At 46.8% G+C, this 13119-nt stretch overlaps 1 protein-coding gene across 7 annotated transcripts in view; it reads right to left on the bottom strand.

Moving 5' to 3' along the window:
* The window catches only part of LOC120959954 (pituitary homeobox homolog Ptx1), a 52261-nt gene that overhangs the window by 12908 nt on the left and 26234 nt on the right, over positions 1-13119 (bottom strand). For all 7 annotated transcript variants that reach the window (XM_049609205.1, XM_040383798.2, XM_040383770.2 and 4 more), the window contains 2 exons: positions 7576-7710; positions 6690-6976 (listed from right to left, as the gene is read on the bottom strand). In XM_049609205.1, coding sequence (XP_049465162.1) covers positions 6690-6976; positions 7576-7710 — 422 coding nt within the window. The remainder of the gene's footprint in view (positions 1-6689; positions 6977-7575; positions 7711-13119) is intronic.

Genomic DNA, 13119 nt, shown 5'->3' with positions numbered 1-13119 from the left:
CTTTTCAGTGGACAGTTCCACACTTCCAGTGGAATGAAAAGATACTCATTAGATTGCTCATTAAAAAATCGATTGACTCAAGATATTTAATTCTTCTGTTCAAGCAAACGAACATTGGGGCCCTTTCCGTTGTAAGTTCATAGGTTGAAATGTCAGCCTGTCAGCTGTTTGTATTGTATAGCAGTTTTCGAGCAGCTATCTAAGTGTGTATAATATACAGGTGAGCTTATCCCAAGGTGTATGAATTTAGAAGGCTGATTTTTATCGCTTCTGTTTCGGAATGAAGATTTTAAGAGTGTTGTGAGTATTCGTCAAGCCTCCAGAAAGCTTGTTTGAACAAAAATTTTCACCCATCCTGTCAAAAAAATGATATTCAAATTTGGTTATAAAAAAACATGCTATGAGATCACCTGGACTACATACACTTTGATTCTGGATTCCATCACCAGATAATGCACCTTGGGGTAAATGTAAAAAACACCGTGTTTTCGACCATGTACTCGAATCTAATTCTAGCTATGAGGCTAGAATAATCTAGACTGAAAATTGCAGGCTAGTTTTGTGTGTGGTTTTGTGTGGAGTGTTTACATGAATTCAGTCTCCAACTGTCAAACTCCATACAAAAAACTGACTAGAATCGTGAAGGGCCCCAGTATCAGTTCTCGGTGGTGTGATTGAGCTTCTCGCAGACCATTTTGTCTAGCAGAAGATCGGAGTATTTTGAGTATAATAATACCAGAGAAACAAGTTTAAGCTTCTTTGAACCTCATTGCAAATCATCAAAATATGACAAGAAAGCAAGCAAATGGATAACGAATGAAAAATATAGAAAAAAAAACTAAAACATTCGATCAAGCTTGCCATTCAAAGCAAATCATGATTGCAAAGGTGTCTGTTTGTGTCAAGTCAAAAAAAGGTAAGGCAAAGAACAGCTCGTAGTATAAGCTTATTTTAGAGGGCTTATAAAGGGAACTCAGTGAGACACTCGTTTAGAGCCGATTCTTCCAACAGGACTATCCATTCATTTGTTGAAATTCATGGCGTTAGAGGTCTTACTTAAACTGGGAAGTACATTTTACAAATCTATTTCATATATTTGAAACATAGAAAATAGAGGTTTAAACTAAATTCCAATCCTTAAGCCGGGTTTGCAATTTTTGTAACATAAGGACATATAACCTGTGCAGCCTACGGCTATATTTTCAACCCAAAAACTCTTTGCTAAACGCACAGACTTAAAGCGCAAAACTGGTGCTGCTTCAGCTAAAATCAAATTAAAACGTTCACCGTTGTAGCCACGCAAGGTATACAAATTGTAAAACAGCAACCAAAAAAAAAAAGAAGAACAACCTTAAACAATGTACAACCGCACAATTGTTGGCACCCACAATCCCGCAAACCTGCAAGCAATTTTCGGCACCATGCAAAGGGGATGCAAAAATTGGTCAAACGAAATTAAAATCGCACCTTTTGCCCGGGCACGATCCTTTAATCTACCCGACGGGTTTTCGTGCAGCAGCAGCAGCAGCAGGGCCACAATCTAGCTAACACACGCCTTATAAGCATCACACCGCACAATGTATGCATATTTGTGTAAAACTTCCTTTTTTTTAATTTGTTTGTTTGCCGTCGGGTAACAAAGAGACTGTCTGACTGTTTTTTGTTTTCTTTTTTTGAGGCATTGGAAGGAAGCGCTCTCAACCCAAGCAGGAAAGGAAGTACGGCGGAAAGAAACATTACGCGCTAGAAGTAAGAAACAGCATACCAAATCACGGCAGCTCCAAACCACCCGAAAAGGCTCGTCGGCCGGCGGGCTTTTCCCGTTGCCCCGCTGTGTGAGTGTTTTTCTTGTTGCTACACAACAGCAAAAAAAAAACAGCTGCACCACATATACACACATATATTGCAAAATATTTGAATGTGTGCTACAGTTTCGTACGTGTTTGTATGTGGCATCGTGTGGTTGTGCATGTCTGTGCTCCTCCAAACCGGCACGGCGCTCTGGTGGTAATCCTCGCAGATTTATTGTCTTAATCATGTGAGGATTACCCCTTAAACCGGCCCCGGAAGGACTACTGGGTAGGTATATTTTAGCTTAATGTAATGTTTATTTATCTGTTTGGCCGGTTTTGATTCGCCCGGAGCAACTTTCACGATAAGTAGTGGCGAGAATATAGAGTCACTGTGTGTGTGTGTGTGTGTGTATGCGAGTGTTTGAGTGCAAAAAACGTTTGCTATTTTTAGGATCCGGTATCCGGAGCGACTTGGAATTAAGGGCGAATAGTACACACACATGTGCGTGTGTGTGTGTGTGTGTATCTTAGAGGAATGCATCAGACGATCGTCAAGACGAGCGAAGGCATGTTGGGATAGGTAGTGTGCGAGCTTAGTAAGACGTTGCTGCACATGTAGTACATTGCTTCACCGAGCGAAGGTGCATTAGTAGTGGGATTAAAAAAATGGCGAAAGTTGAAGCATTTTTATTGTTCTACTAATGTGAAGTGACAATTTATTTCGGTACAGCACAAATGTTTACACTACCAATAATCTTAGTATACGGCGTAGTATACACAATGGCTACTAATGGCAAGCAATGGTATGACAGAAAAGCACGTAAAGTAGCAATCGTTCGCACCTCCTCCCCTGCCCTCCAACAAGTGACACTTAAGTTAGCGACCGGAATGAGAAACGCTTCAAAAAACGCTTCACTAGAAACGCTTGCTGTCATAATCAATCATCTTGTTTTGCAATTAGCCGCCAGCAATTTTGCAGGATTAAAGCAAATGGGTTTTCAGGTTTGTGCGTTTTCTTTTTATATGAAATAAGTTAAACACATTGTTTAACATTATATTTTTATCTTACACACAGTTGGTTTGCACACAGTACAAGACTGCAGAGCTTGTGGGGGGTGTGTGGAGGTCACAGTAGCGGCAGTACATTATTTTACCCGTCTAATCCCCTGTGTATGATACCCCGGGACATTACTGTCGGTGGCGGTAAGAATTCTAAAATCCTGCCCAGCCAAAACCCTGTGCAGGAAAGGCAGCGATTCGTTTTGCGGGTTCGTGGTCCGCTTTCCCACCATTTCGTCCCACTGGTAGAATACGAGTGTCTCTAACTGTGTACATACATCTTGCAGCGATAAATCATTGAATTGCATAACACGTCCGCCACGTTGTGCGCTCTGCCGTGCGTGCTATCATTGCTGTGGTTTTTGTTCGGATGTTGTTGTTTTAGGAGATTTTTTGTTGTTGTTGAAGATTTATCGAACAAAATCTCAAGAAACTATTGCAATTAACTTATCGCTTTTACCCCTCGTGCCCCCTTTCCATTCTCTTCCTACTCTCTCGCACTCCGCTTGGTATGGTCGGGCGCAGCGTTCGGCCATGCAGACATACGGACATTTGTTCTGTCTGCTCATTTCTACGTGCCGCGTTTGTAAAGGATTGAGCCCACAAGACAGTCTTCACTTGGCAGAGAAGAAGGCAGACCGAGCTCCTTTTCTTCCTTCCCCATCCGTTGCTGTGCGCAAGTGAACTGAAGCGCAAATTGTTTCGATTTGGAGGTTCTTTTTTTTTTGCAAAAACAATCTACCATAACTCATGCGATACAGGTGCAGCACGGTTGCGGGCAAAGTAATTAAAACCCATTTCCAAATGGCACCATTCTCGAGACTGCTTCACTCGCCCGGTGCCCTTCCTCCCCTTAAGGCTACCGCTTTCTTCCGGCACTCGGACTTCTTGCCGTGGGTAGTGGTCTCTACCATAAGGCTCTCGTCCGTTTGTGGGTTGCTTCTTCCGCTTCACTTGCTTCACATTAAAGGTGTAGCACAAACCTTCCATCTTTCTCTCTCGCTCTCTCTCTCTCACTTAAAGTGGTCCTGCCGATCAGGAGCGATAAGGAAAATCCCAGCCGAAAAAAGATACATTAAATAAACTGCCATAAATATCGCACGCCGCATATATATCATGCGGAACATTGGATGAATAATGGCGCCTGGCTGGGTTCGGTTCCAGTGCCTTGCTCCTTTCGCCTATTATTAAACGCATCACGGGCTGCTCCCGGTGTCGTCCTGCGGTAAAAGGATCGATCGCAACCCACGCAGAAAGAGAGAGAGAGTGATAGAGAGAGGGTGAGAACGACCCGTCCGGGTTCAAGGTGGCTGGCAATAAATGGCGGCAGGCGTAAGTAGCCGATGCTGTAGTGTCTTTGATCAAAGAAAGCCTTGCAAACTTGACAGCTCAATGTAGCGAAGGGTAGTGAAGAGAGGGGGGACGGGTGATGAACAAGAAAGAAAGAGAGGGAGAACGAGATGGAGACAGGAGACAAGCGAGAGCAAAGTTTTGGAGTTGCGAACCGGTCTTACTTTGACAGCCACCAGTTATGGCTGCCATTTTGTGCTTTCGCCCTTTTCCTGCCCTAGCCATGGGGAAATGGGGTGGCTCCTTGTACTCACTTACACCCACAAGCACACACACACACACACACACACACACACACACACACACACACACACACACACACACACACACACACACACACACACACACAGCCACAGTCAAGAGAGAGAGAGAGAGTATTTTGAAGTCAGACCCATATAATAATCAAAAGGTGCGGGAGCGAAATGATTTATTTATTGTCAGCCCGGGGCGGCCGGGCGGCCAAGTTACCCCGAACTTGGAGATAATTAATTCATTTATTACCTAGTGGGTGGAGGGGATGGCATGAGGGAGTTGGGAAAGAATTGCAACAAGGCAGCGGGGCATGCTCGTCCACTGCCGAACTGCTTTTCCCCATTGGTTTGCTGCTTCGGCTTCTTCTTCTGCTTTCTCTGTTTAATGTGTTTTGCCTCTCGTCCCGCCCCTCATCCTTTCCGTTCCCTTTAACTTGCTGAAGGTAATTGTATTTAATAGCCGATTAGAGTGATTCAACCTTGCGTCCGTGTCATTTCCAGCCCGTTTCAATCAAAGTTAAAACAAGTTCATCATCCGCTTTGTAGCAAGCAGAGAGAGAAAGAGAGAACAAATAAAGAACAAAACAGCACATGACGCTCGCAACCCTCTTTATTATTGTTATTTTAATCATACTAAAAGAAAAATCAAATAAACCTGTCGCACAGAACAATGAACAAAAAAAAAAAAGAAGGCCGCTCCGGACCACCACCTACAGCGCCGAACGCCCTTTCGAACAGGCAAAAAAAAATCATTAAAAACCATAAGTTTGTCGATTAAATTACACCGCGGCCTGCCGGCCCGATCTGCATACCCTGCTGCTCGTCCCTTTCCCAGCGCCAACGAAACCAAGCGCGGAAAACCGAACCCTAACCTTTGGCCGATCCCGCCCAGCCCCGGCTCGGGCTGGAGCAGGCAGCAAGCGGGCACGGTATGAAATAAGATGACATTCAGCCCTACTGACACCGAGATTATCGGTGCCGTGCCCCGCTGCGCTAATGGGATAAGATAGTTGTGCAACTTTCCCCGTCTCGCCGATGCTGCCCCAACCGGGGCCGTCCGCGTTCGAACGGGCCGCCCCGGGCCAAACTATTGGGAAAATCGCGAAAGTGGTGTCGCATAAAATCACAGTTTTATTGCCCGTCGAGTACGGCGACGGTGACGCTAGTAGTGCCGGTAGTAGTGACCGGTGGTAGTAGTAGTGCGCGCGTCAAAGCATGGGTGGATATGTGCCGTAATAAAATACATCCTAGCAGCAGGAGATGTTTGCCCTTCGGCTGCAGAAAATCAAACAAATGCCTTACCGGACTCCCCTGCTTCCCCCGAGGCCGAGAGTGTCAGAACAGCCCTACGATCGGAATAAGGTGCCTGCACCACAGCACCCCACTACCGTCAGGAACATCGAGGCGAGGTGTGAAGAAAAGGGATGGCCCTGTGTGTGTGTGTGTGTAGAGTTTCATTATGGTAATAATAATAAAACTATTACACAAAACGTTTGTCACATTACCGCCGCATCCAAAACCGTACAAGCTGCAAGCTGCACAGAAGCGAAGGGCCATTCGAAGCGACCGAAAAGAAGCAAGTCAGTGCCCTTCTGCGCCTCCCTTCGGAAGGGAGGGAAGGAAGCCCACAGCAGGAGGGCAACGAACAAACAAAAAAAAACAGAAAGATATATATTTACAAAACCCCTACCGACCCGCCCGGGCCGGGGTGTAAAAATGATGCTAAACTTTCTTTTGCTTCCCCTTTTACAGCGTTTGCGAATTTTGTGTTTCGATCCCGCTTTTCTGCGTGTTGCGACAATAGGAAAGGAATCGCTTTTCTACAGAGTTAGTCGGGTTGGTCCGTGTTTTTTTTTCGTTTCTGTTTTGCTATGTTTGGGTTGCAAAACCAAGGGGAGAGCATATGTTTACGGGCAAGAGTTCACTTTCTTTTTCCGGACAATTTTTCCTAAGGTTTGCCACAACCTGATACCATGCGTGATGCTCTGCCGAGTTCGAACGTGAACCTACTGAACTGAATGCAGATAGTCGGCTCCGGAATTGCTGGAAGATGAAGATGAATAGGCAGCCGAGGGCATTACGCGCGGCAACTATTCCCAAACCTCCTTCGAGTGTGGGCACATGGCCCTTTGCCCTGTCACCCGCTCGGGCCATAATTTCTGCTAGGAACTGCTGCGTGATACTACTGCTACCACTGCTACTACTACTGCTAATACTGCTTGCCGGCGGCACTTACCCGCACGCGTGCCTCGGTCAGGTTGGTCCACATGGCGATCTCTTCCCGGGTGGACATGTCCGGGTAGCGGTTGCGGCTGAACGTCTGCTCGAGCTCGTGCAGCTGCTGTGAGGTGAAGTGTGTCCGCTGGCGTCGCTGGCGTTTGTTTTTCTTATCGTTCTTGGTGCCGTCGGTGCCGTCCTGCTGGATCGTGGTGCCGGGCGCGACCGAACCGGTGCCGTCCTCGTGGGACATACCGCTGCTAAGGTTTTCGGTCTTTACCGAGGCTTCGTTGATACATCGAGATACTAGCGCGGTGGTGATTGGGGCAGAGAAAAGGTGAATCAAATCAATTTAAAACTTTTGGAAAGGAATGTGTGCAGCCGACGAACGGGGGGAAGAAAAAAAACGAACGGAAACCGGTGTAGCAAGGTAATCTTTCGTACCAAAAATGCACATAGCGACGATACTCGTTGGATGCGGGAGGATTGGGATGTGGATAAAGAATGGGAGAGAGTGATTTTACTCGAATGTCAAATTAATTTCTCTATTGAAAATGGTTTACGTCTCTTTTTAAAATTGGTTTGCCGGTTCAATTCCAATATATAATACACCCTCTGTTTAGCAGGAGTAGTAAACATCAGGGACCATCAAACACCTTTTTTGTCGGAGTATTTTTATGTGATTTTAAACCATTATTCAGGGGGAATATGAAAAAACGCTTTTCATTTGAAATATCTTCCTAAACTAAAAGCGAATCGGTTATTGCGAGACTTGAACCGCCGCCCCATCCACACCGACAACAGAATGTACCGCGCTCTTACCGTATGCGCTATCGTAGCGCACACGACAACTACCCGCGACAGAGCATACAGGTTCGTGTGCTGTTGGTTGTGGTGATACGTACCATCATTTTTCCGATCCCGAGAGCTTCTGTTGCGGGGTGAAGATGCTGGAAAACCCATCTGCGCGTGGTCAATACTGCTGACGGACGTCATGCCGGTGTGGCTGTTTTCCCGAAAGTCGCCGGTTTCTGCCCAAACTGCTCGCAAAAAAGAGACGTAGGAAGAATGAAATGACTTATTAGACGGAAAGCATACAGTGTATCGTGAATTTTTTTGTTAATATACAACATTGAATAAATTTCTCTTGTTTGACTGAGTCTACAAAGCGTCATGATTACCTTACCCAATCATTGTGGCGTATCGATTTCACCCAACACACACACCGAAGGACGAACTTTTCAACATTAATCGTGCGGTCAGGTATGCCCATTAGTAGCGCAAAATTGATCGTTTTAAATTTCATCACGTGGTTTCTCTGCTAAATTGTGCCCTGAGCGTGTGAGTGTGTGTGGCTTTGTATCGAACCAAATTAAGCGGTAAAACCATACACTCACACACACACGTCCAATAGAGATAGCTGATGGAGCGTAAGCAATAAAAAATAGATAAAAACAATTAACCACACGAACAACACCGAACTGTTTCAATGCAGAAAAGTGGTGCAGAAAATTAACAACAATAGCAACAACCTGGAAAAAACTCCCTGGATAATGCGACCGATGTACACGATGTTGGGAGAAACGATGTGTGGGAGTGCTGCTGCATACACTGCAAACCGGGTGTGTGTACCGCGAAGAGATAATCATTCCGAAATACCATCCCATGCTGCTGACTCGTAGTGGGACACACACAGACACAAAAAAACACATACACTCGAATGCGTACTCTGCTAAGGACAGCAAATTGGTTCGGGATTGGTGTGTGCTACTGTGTGTGCTGCAGCAATTGCAGGCAGAAGTGAAAATGAACAACAGCAAAAAAAGATAAAAAAAGGAACATTCAGTATCCGTGTCACAGAATCCACACCGAATGGGAATGCTACACCCGGGGTTTGCCACACACACACACACACACACACACACACGAGAGAGAAGAAGGCACGGGAGGACAAAAAAGGGGTGTTAAAATATCAAAATAATTTATAGATAGTTTCGTATCGTGTTCAGGGAAGGTTTTAAGCGGGGGCAAAGGGGAAAACTCTTGCCCGAGAGGAGCGGAGGGTGTTGGTTCGGGAAACATAAGTTATGTGCTTTGCAGTGTGCAGTGTGCAATGTGCCCCGAGCCATCCCGTGTGTGAGTGTTTCGCCCCGGGGTTAGTACACGGTGCAATATGGTTCGGGCGAAACCAGTTGGTTTTTGTTAACACCTATTTATGACCCCTCGCGCGTATGGCAGACGTGATTGATTGCGGGGTTGTACTGTAGTTGCGTGTATGTGTGCGCAACTTAAATGTATAAAGAATTAATAGGCAACCACAGGAATGGAATGGATGAGCAGCGCAAAAAGAGGCCCGCAAGATCGAGTAGCTACGAATGGTAGCAAAAGGCTGGCAGAATGGTACTGTTTGTTTGCAGTTTTTATTTACTTTTACCGTGCAACAGTGGGGGTTTCCTTTGTGAGATTTTTTTGTATCGAGAGTAATTATGTTTTTTTTTTTATTTGCTGAATAGAACCATTGGAGTAATTTTGGAATGCGTAGTAGTTGATGTATATTTTGATCCGAGACGATGAATTTTAAAATTGAGATTTGAGGACGTAGCTTGAGCTCCATCAAGCTTGTCTTGTTCAAATGTACTATTTTATTTTGGGAGTTGAGAAGCATACATAATTATTAAACCTTTTTCACTGAAGCAGTTTATACTTCCAAAGCTCATATCATTCAGGCTTTTAATTGAATTGTAGCATCAATCGCGATTCGCTTGCTTTGGTAGCGATTAAAACGTTTCGTGCCTTACTGATGTCTTTCAATAGTTTCTCATAGGGCCTTGTTTTGCCTGTTGATTAGCATCGTGAGTGGAAGATTATAATTTGAGAATACTCATTGACATACTATTTCAATATGTTTAGCGAACCAATTAGAAAGATCAGCTAGGTGAGCTGTAGGGAGAGCATACTAGGCATCTTAGTCAAGAACAGAATCTATCTCAAATAGTTCCTTCATAAAATGTATATGCATAATTTCTCTATGATAAGATGTTCAATACATGTACATTCGTATCCAACTCATAACCGAACCAACAAACGTAGGTACAAATTTGATTTGACTCAAGATACTCATCGAGTCAAGAATTCTTCAACGAGTTCAAAATCGGTCAATGATACTACCGACTTCTAGCAAAAGATCGTCTTTCTGTTCCTAACATTTTCCAAAGAAAATTCCACCCAGATGACTCGCACGCATTTCTGGCCGCACTTCACCGTGTCCTAACGCAGCATGCCATAAAGATCATGCCCGTTACATGATATGATGCCTGGATGAATTTCCGATCCAAAAGAAAAATCAAAACTCGTGACCGGCGGGATGCGAGCTGCACAACCGACTGTCATAACTCGTCCGTGTTCGTCTGCACCACCAAATCAAACGGTGAGCGCCCCACACACACACACACACACAGCCCGGAGATTAGCTTGTGACATTGAAATTGTGAGGAATAAATCTTGAACGCATCACAGTTGCACTCGGATTACGCTCGACCTCCGGACGGGCAGCAGAAACTAAGCTTTTTTTTTGGCTTTTGCTTCTCCTGCCACACCAGCGGATGTGCCAGGCGCGCGCTGTCCACTGGTTTTGGGAAAAGAGTGTCAGAATGCTCCTCGTCCGAGGGTGTAAGGGAGTTGTCCCTTGCACCAACAACAACGGTTCCGGCAAATTGAACGCCGAAGAAATACGATACACCCAACCAGCAAACCCTCCGTCCGGCCTGTCATATGCTGCACCCGTTTAGCGTTTAACCGACTGCGCTTCCACGCCCTCCCTTTCTACCGCCGTGCCGTTGCGGGGAAAGCATACAAATTGAAGAAAAATTAAACATCATTTAACACTTGTTCGGAATGCTTGTTGTTTGCTCGCCCTTTTGTTCGCAGGCTGTGAAGAGCGACGTGTGTTCGCCCGTGTGGAATGTGAACCCGCGGTGGTGTGAGTTATTTGCTTGGTAATCGCGTGCGTGCTCTGTAGACATTCCTGAAGAATTCAGGGGAACGTACGAGCTCCATTCGATAGCAATTAGTGCATCACTCAACCAGCGGCGGGCAAACAAATCAGCCAGCGCGTGTGTGCCCCAAAACTGGGGAGTACATTTTGGTCCGCTAAATGTACTTCCCAGGTAATCCATTTTGTTTGGTTTCAGCGTCCAAAATTGCGCGTCCGCAAATATTTGTTTGTGCAATCGACTGCACAGACAGGCGGAGGGAACACACACACACACACACACTATTGCGGCGATTCTTTCTGTGGTTGTTGCACTCGCTTCGCCACCTTTGTGCGAGGACAGCACGCTTAGTGTATACCTATAGCTGTACATACGCTCAGGTATGGCGGACGACATCTCGTCTGCCATGTGCCATGCTTTCCCGGCTCTGCAGGACTCTGCTCGCTCCTCGCGGAACTGGGCCGTGCGACAGAGATGGGGCACTCTGCACAGGACCAGTCTCTTCTGTGGAGGCTCTAGTGGTGGAGTAAGCACAGGCGTGCGCGCGCGCGCGCGTTCACGCAATATCGAAACACCCCTTTGCAAACGCGTGCGAGAGCGAGCGAGCAGTCGGTAGCGCCATTATTTGTCGGGAAGATGCTTGCAACAACAAAAATGGCACCAAAAATGGTACACCACAGAGAGGTACGCCTCGATGCGTGCCAACGCTTCACAGTCGTGGAGTGCCGCGCGTTTCAGCTGCGTGCGAAGACAGTCGCCCAGTTTGCGAGCAAAAGTCTAAAAAAAAAAAAAAAAAAAACAGACAACGACGACCGGCAATGGTTGCTGGTGGGACACATGTGTTCGTGTGTTTTGGAGCCTTTCCGTTGTGTATCGATTCGTGCACCAGCCAGTGACAGCACTCTCCGGGAAGGTGACAGTTATCTGTTCGAATGCGGCAGTCTTCCTTGCAGAAACAATCGGAGCGGTGCGAGCTGTTTTCTAAAATGCGGAAGGCGGGGGAGAGATAGGGCACACACCAATGGACACTGGTGTATTGTGTGGGGTGTATATAAATAGGGCGCAACAAAATATTTCCGCCTATATCCTAACAACCGTCACTTCCTGCCCGCGCACCCGTTGCGACCGGTTACGCTTTACCGATTTGTCAATATTGCTTTCTGTTTTCCAAAACGCTGCCTTTCTATAGTGCATGGGCCGGGGCTGACAGGCCAAGCAAATGCAAGTTTTGACCTTTTTTTTAACTTAATGGGAGGTTAATGCCAATGCATGCACGACACACACACACACACGGACACGGACACCGATTTTCTCAGACAAATTTATTGTTCAGGAAATAACTCCGCGCGACCGGATTTCGGGATGCGCGCGTTAGCGCACTCTTCCCATCCTTATTTTGCTCTCTCTCTCCCCCCCCCCCCCCCCACCCCACCAAATCGAGAAGCAGGCGGCAGCGTGTAGCAACTAATGCCTGCCGCTTCGGGAAAAGTAGGATTAACCAGGATTAACCGATGCCGATGTATGACTTGGCTGCAGGCGTTTTTCGACCCGCTGCCGGATCCCGCAGTGTGGGATGTCTGGAACCAGCAACAACAACAACCAGCCGCAACAAAAAAAAGGAGAAAAGAACATCTTGGTTAAAAATAGCGCCCCGAGTGCACCGTGCGCGCGTCCCGGGGTGTGCGCACCGGTGCGTCACACGAGGACCGGAGCTGGGAGAGCAAGATTTCGCTCGCGCGATCCGGTCACACCAAAACGGCCCAAATGTCACCCTTCGGAGCTTCGGAGCATTGAACCTTAAGCCCGGTCGGACATGGACGACTTGGAAATAGCCTACAGAGCAACGCTTGTCTTGTAGGGTCAGAGATTCACGTCCGAATTTTTGTTGTCCCCCATCGGAACACTCTGTATGGGGGGGGGGGCGAGAGGGGATGTTTCTGCTGCATCCGGATGGCCTGATTTAGGGGGCCAACCGTCAGCACACATGTCTGGCACCCGCGGAACTGGAAATAGTTAGTCAAACAACAGCCACAGGCGCAAACGGGTTTCGCTTATCTCCCGATACCGAACCACCACCGCATCGCCCCGGCCTGGTAACAGGGGAAAAAGTTGCACGCTAGGCTTGCACCACCGCTCGGCTGCAAGGTGACAACCTTCAATCGGTCGCGGGCTAGGACGGCCCTGTCGGAGACACCGCTTGTTGGCTGTGGAAGGAGCAATATTTGTTGCAATTTAAGTGCACCACTACTAGAGAGAGAGAGAGAGAGAGAGAGTGAGGGAGATAGAGAGACAAGGGACAAGAGGTATCATCTACTCCCCAACTCCAGCGACTATGACACAGATATGCACACACACACACACACATATGTGTATAGATGCAGCTGCAGGTTTTATTGGACCCAGGCATTGGGCAGGCCCAGCGTGACACTGCACTGCACTGCACTTTTACTGCACCCA

The sequence above is a fragment of the Anopheles coluzzii genome, chromosome X, assembly GCF_943734685.1.
Source record: "Anopheles coluzzii chromosome X, AcolN3, whole genome shotgun sequence".
NCBI lineage: Eukaryota > Metazoa > Arthropoda > Insecta > Diptera > Culicidae > Anopheles > Anopheles coluzzii.
Note: the sequence above shows the minus strand (reverse complement) of the source record. Positions and strands in the feature narration are given on the sequence as shown.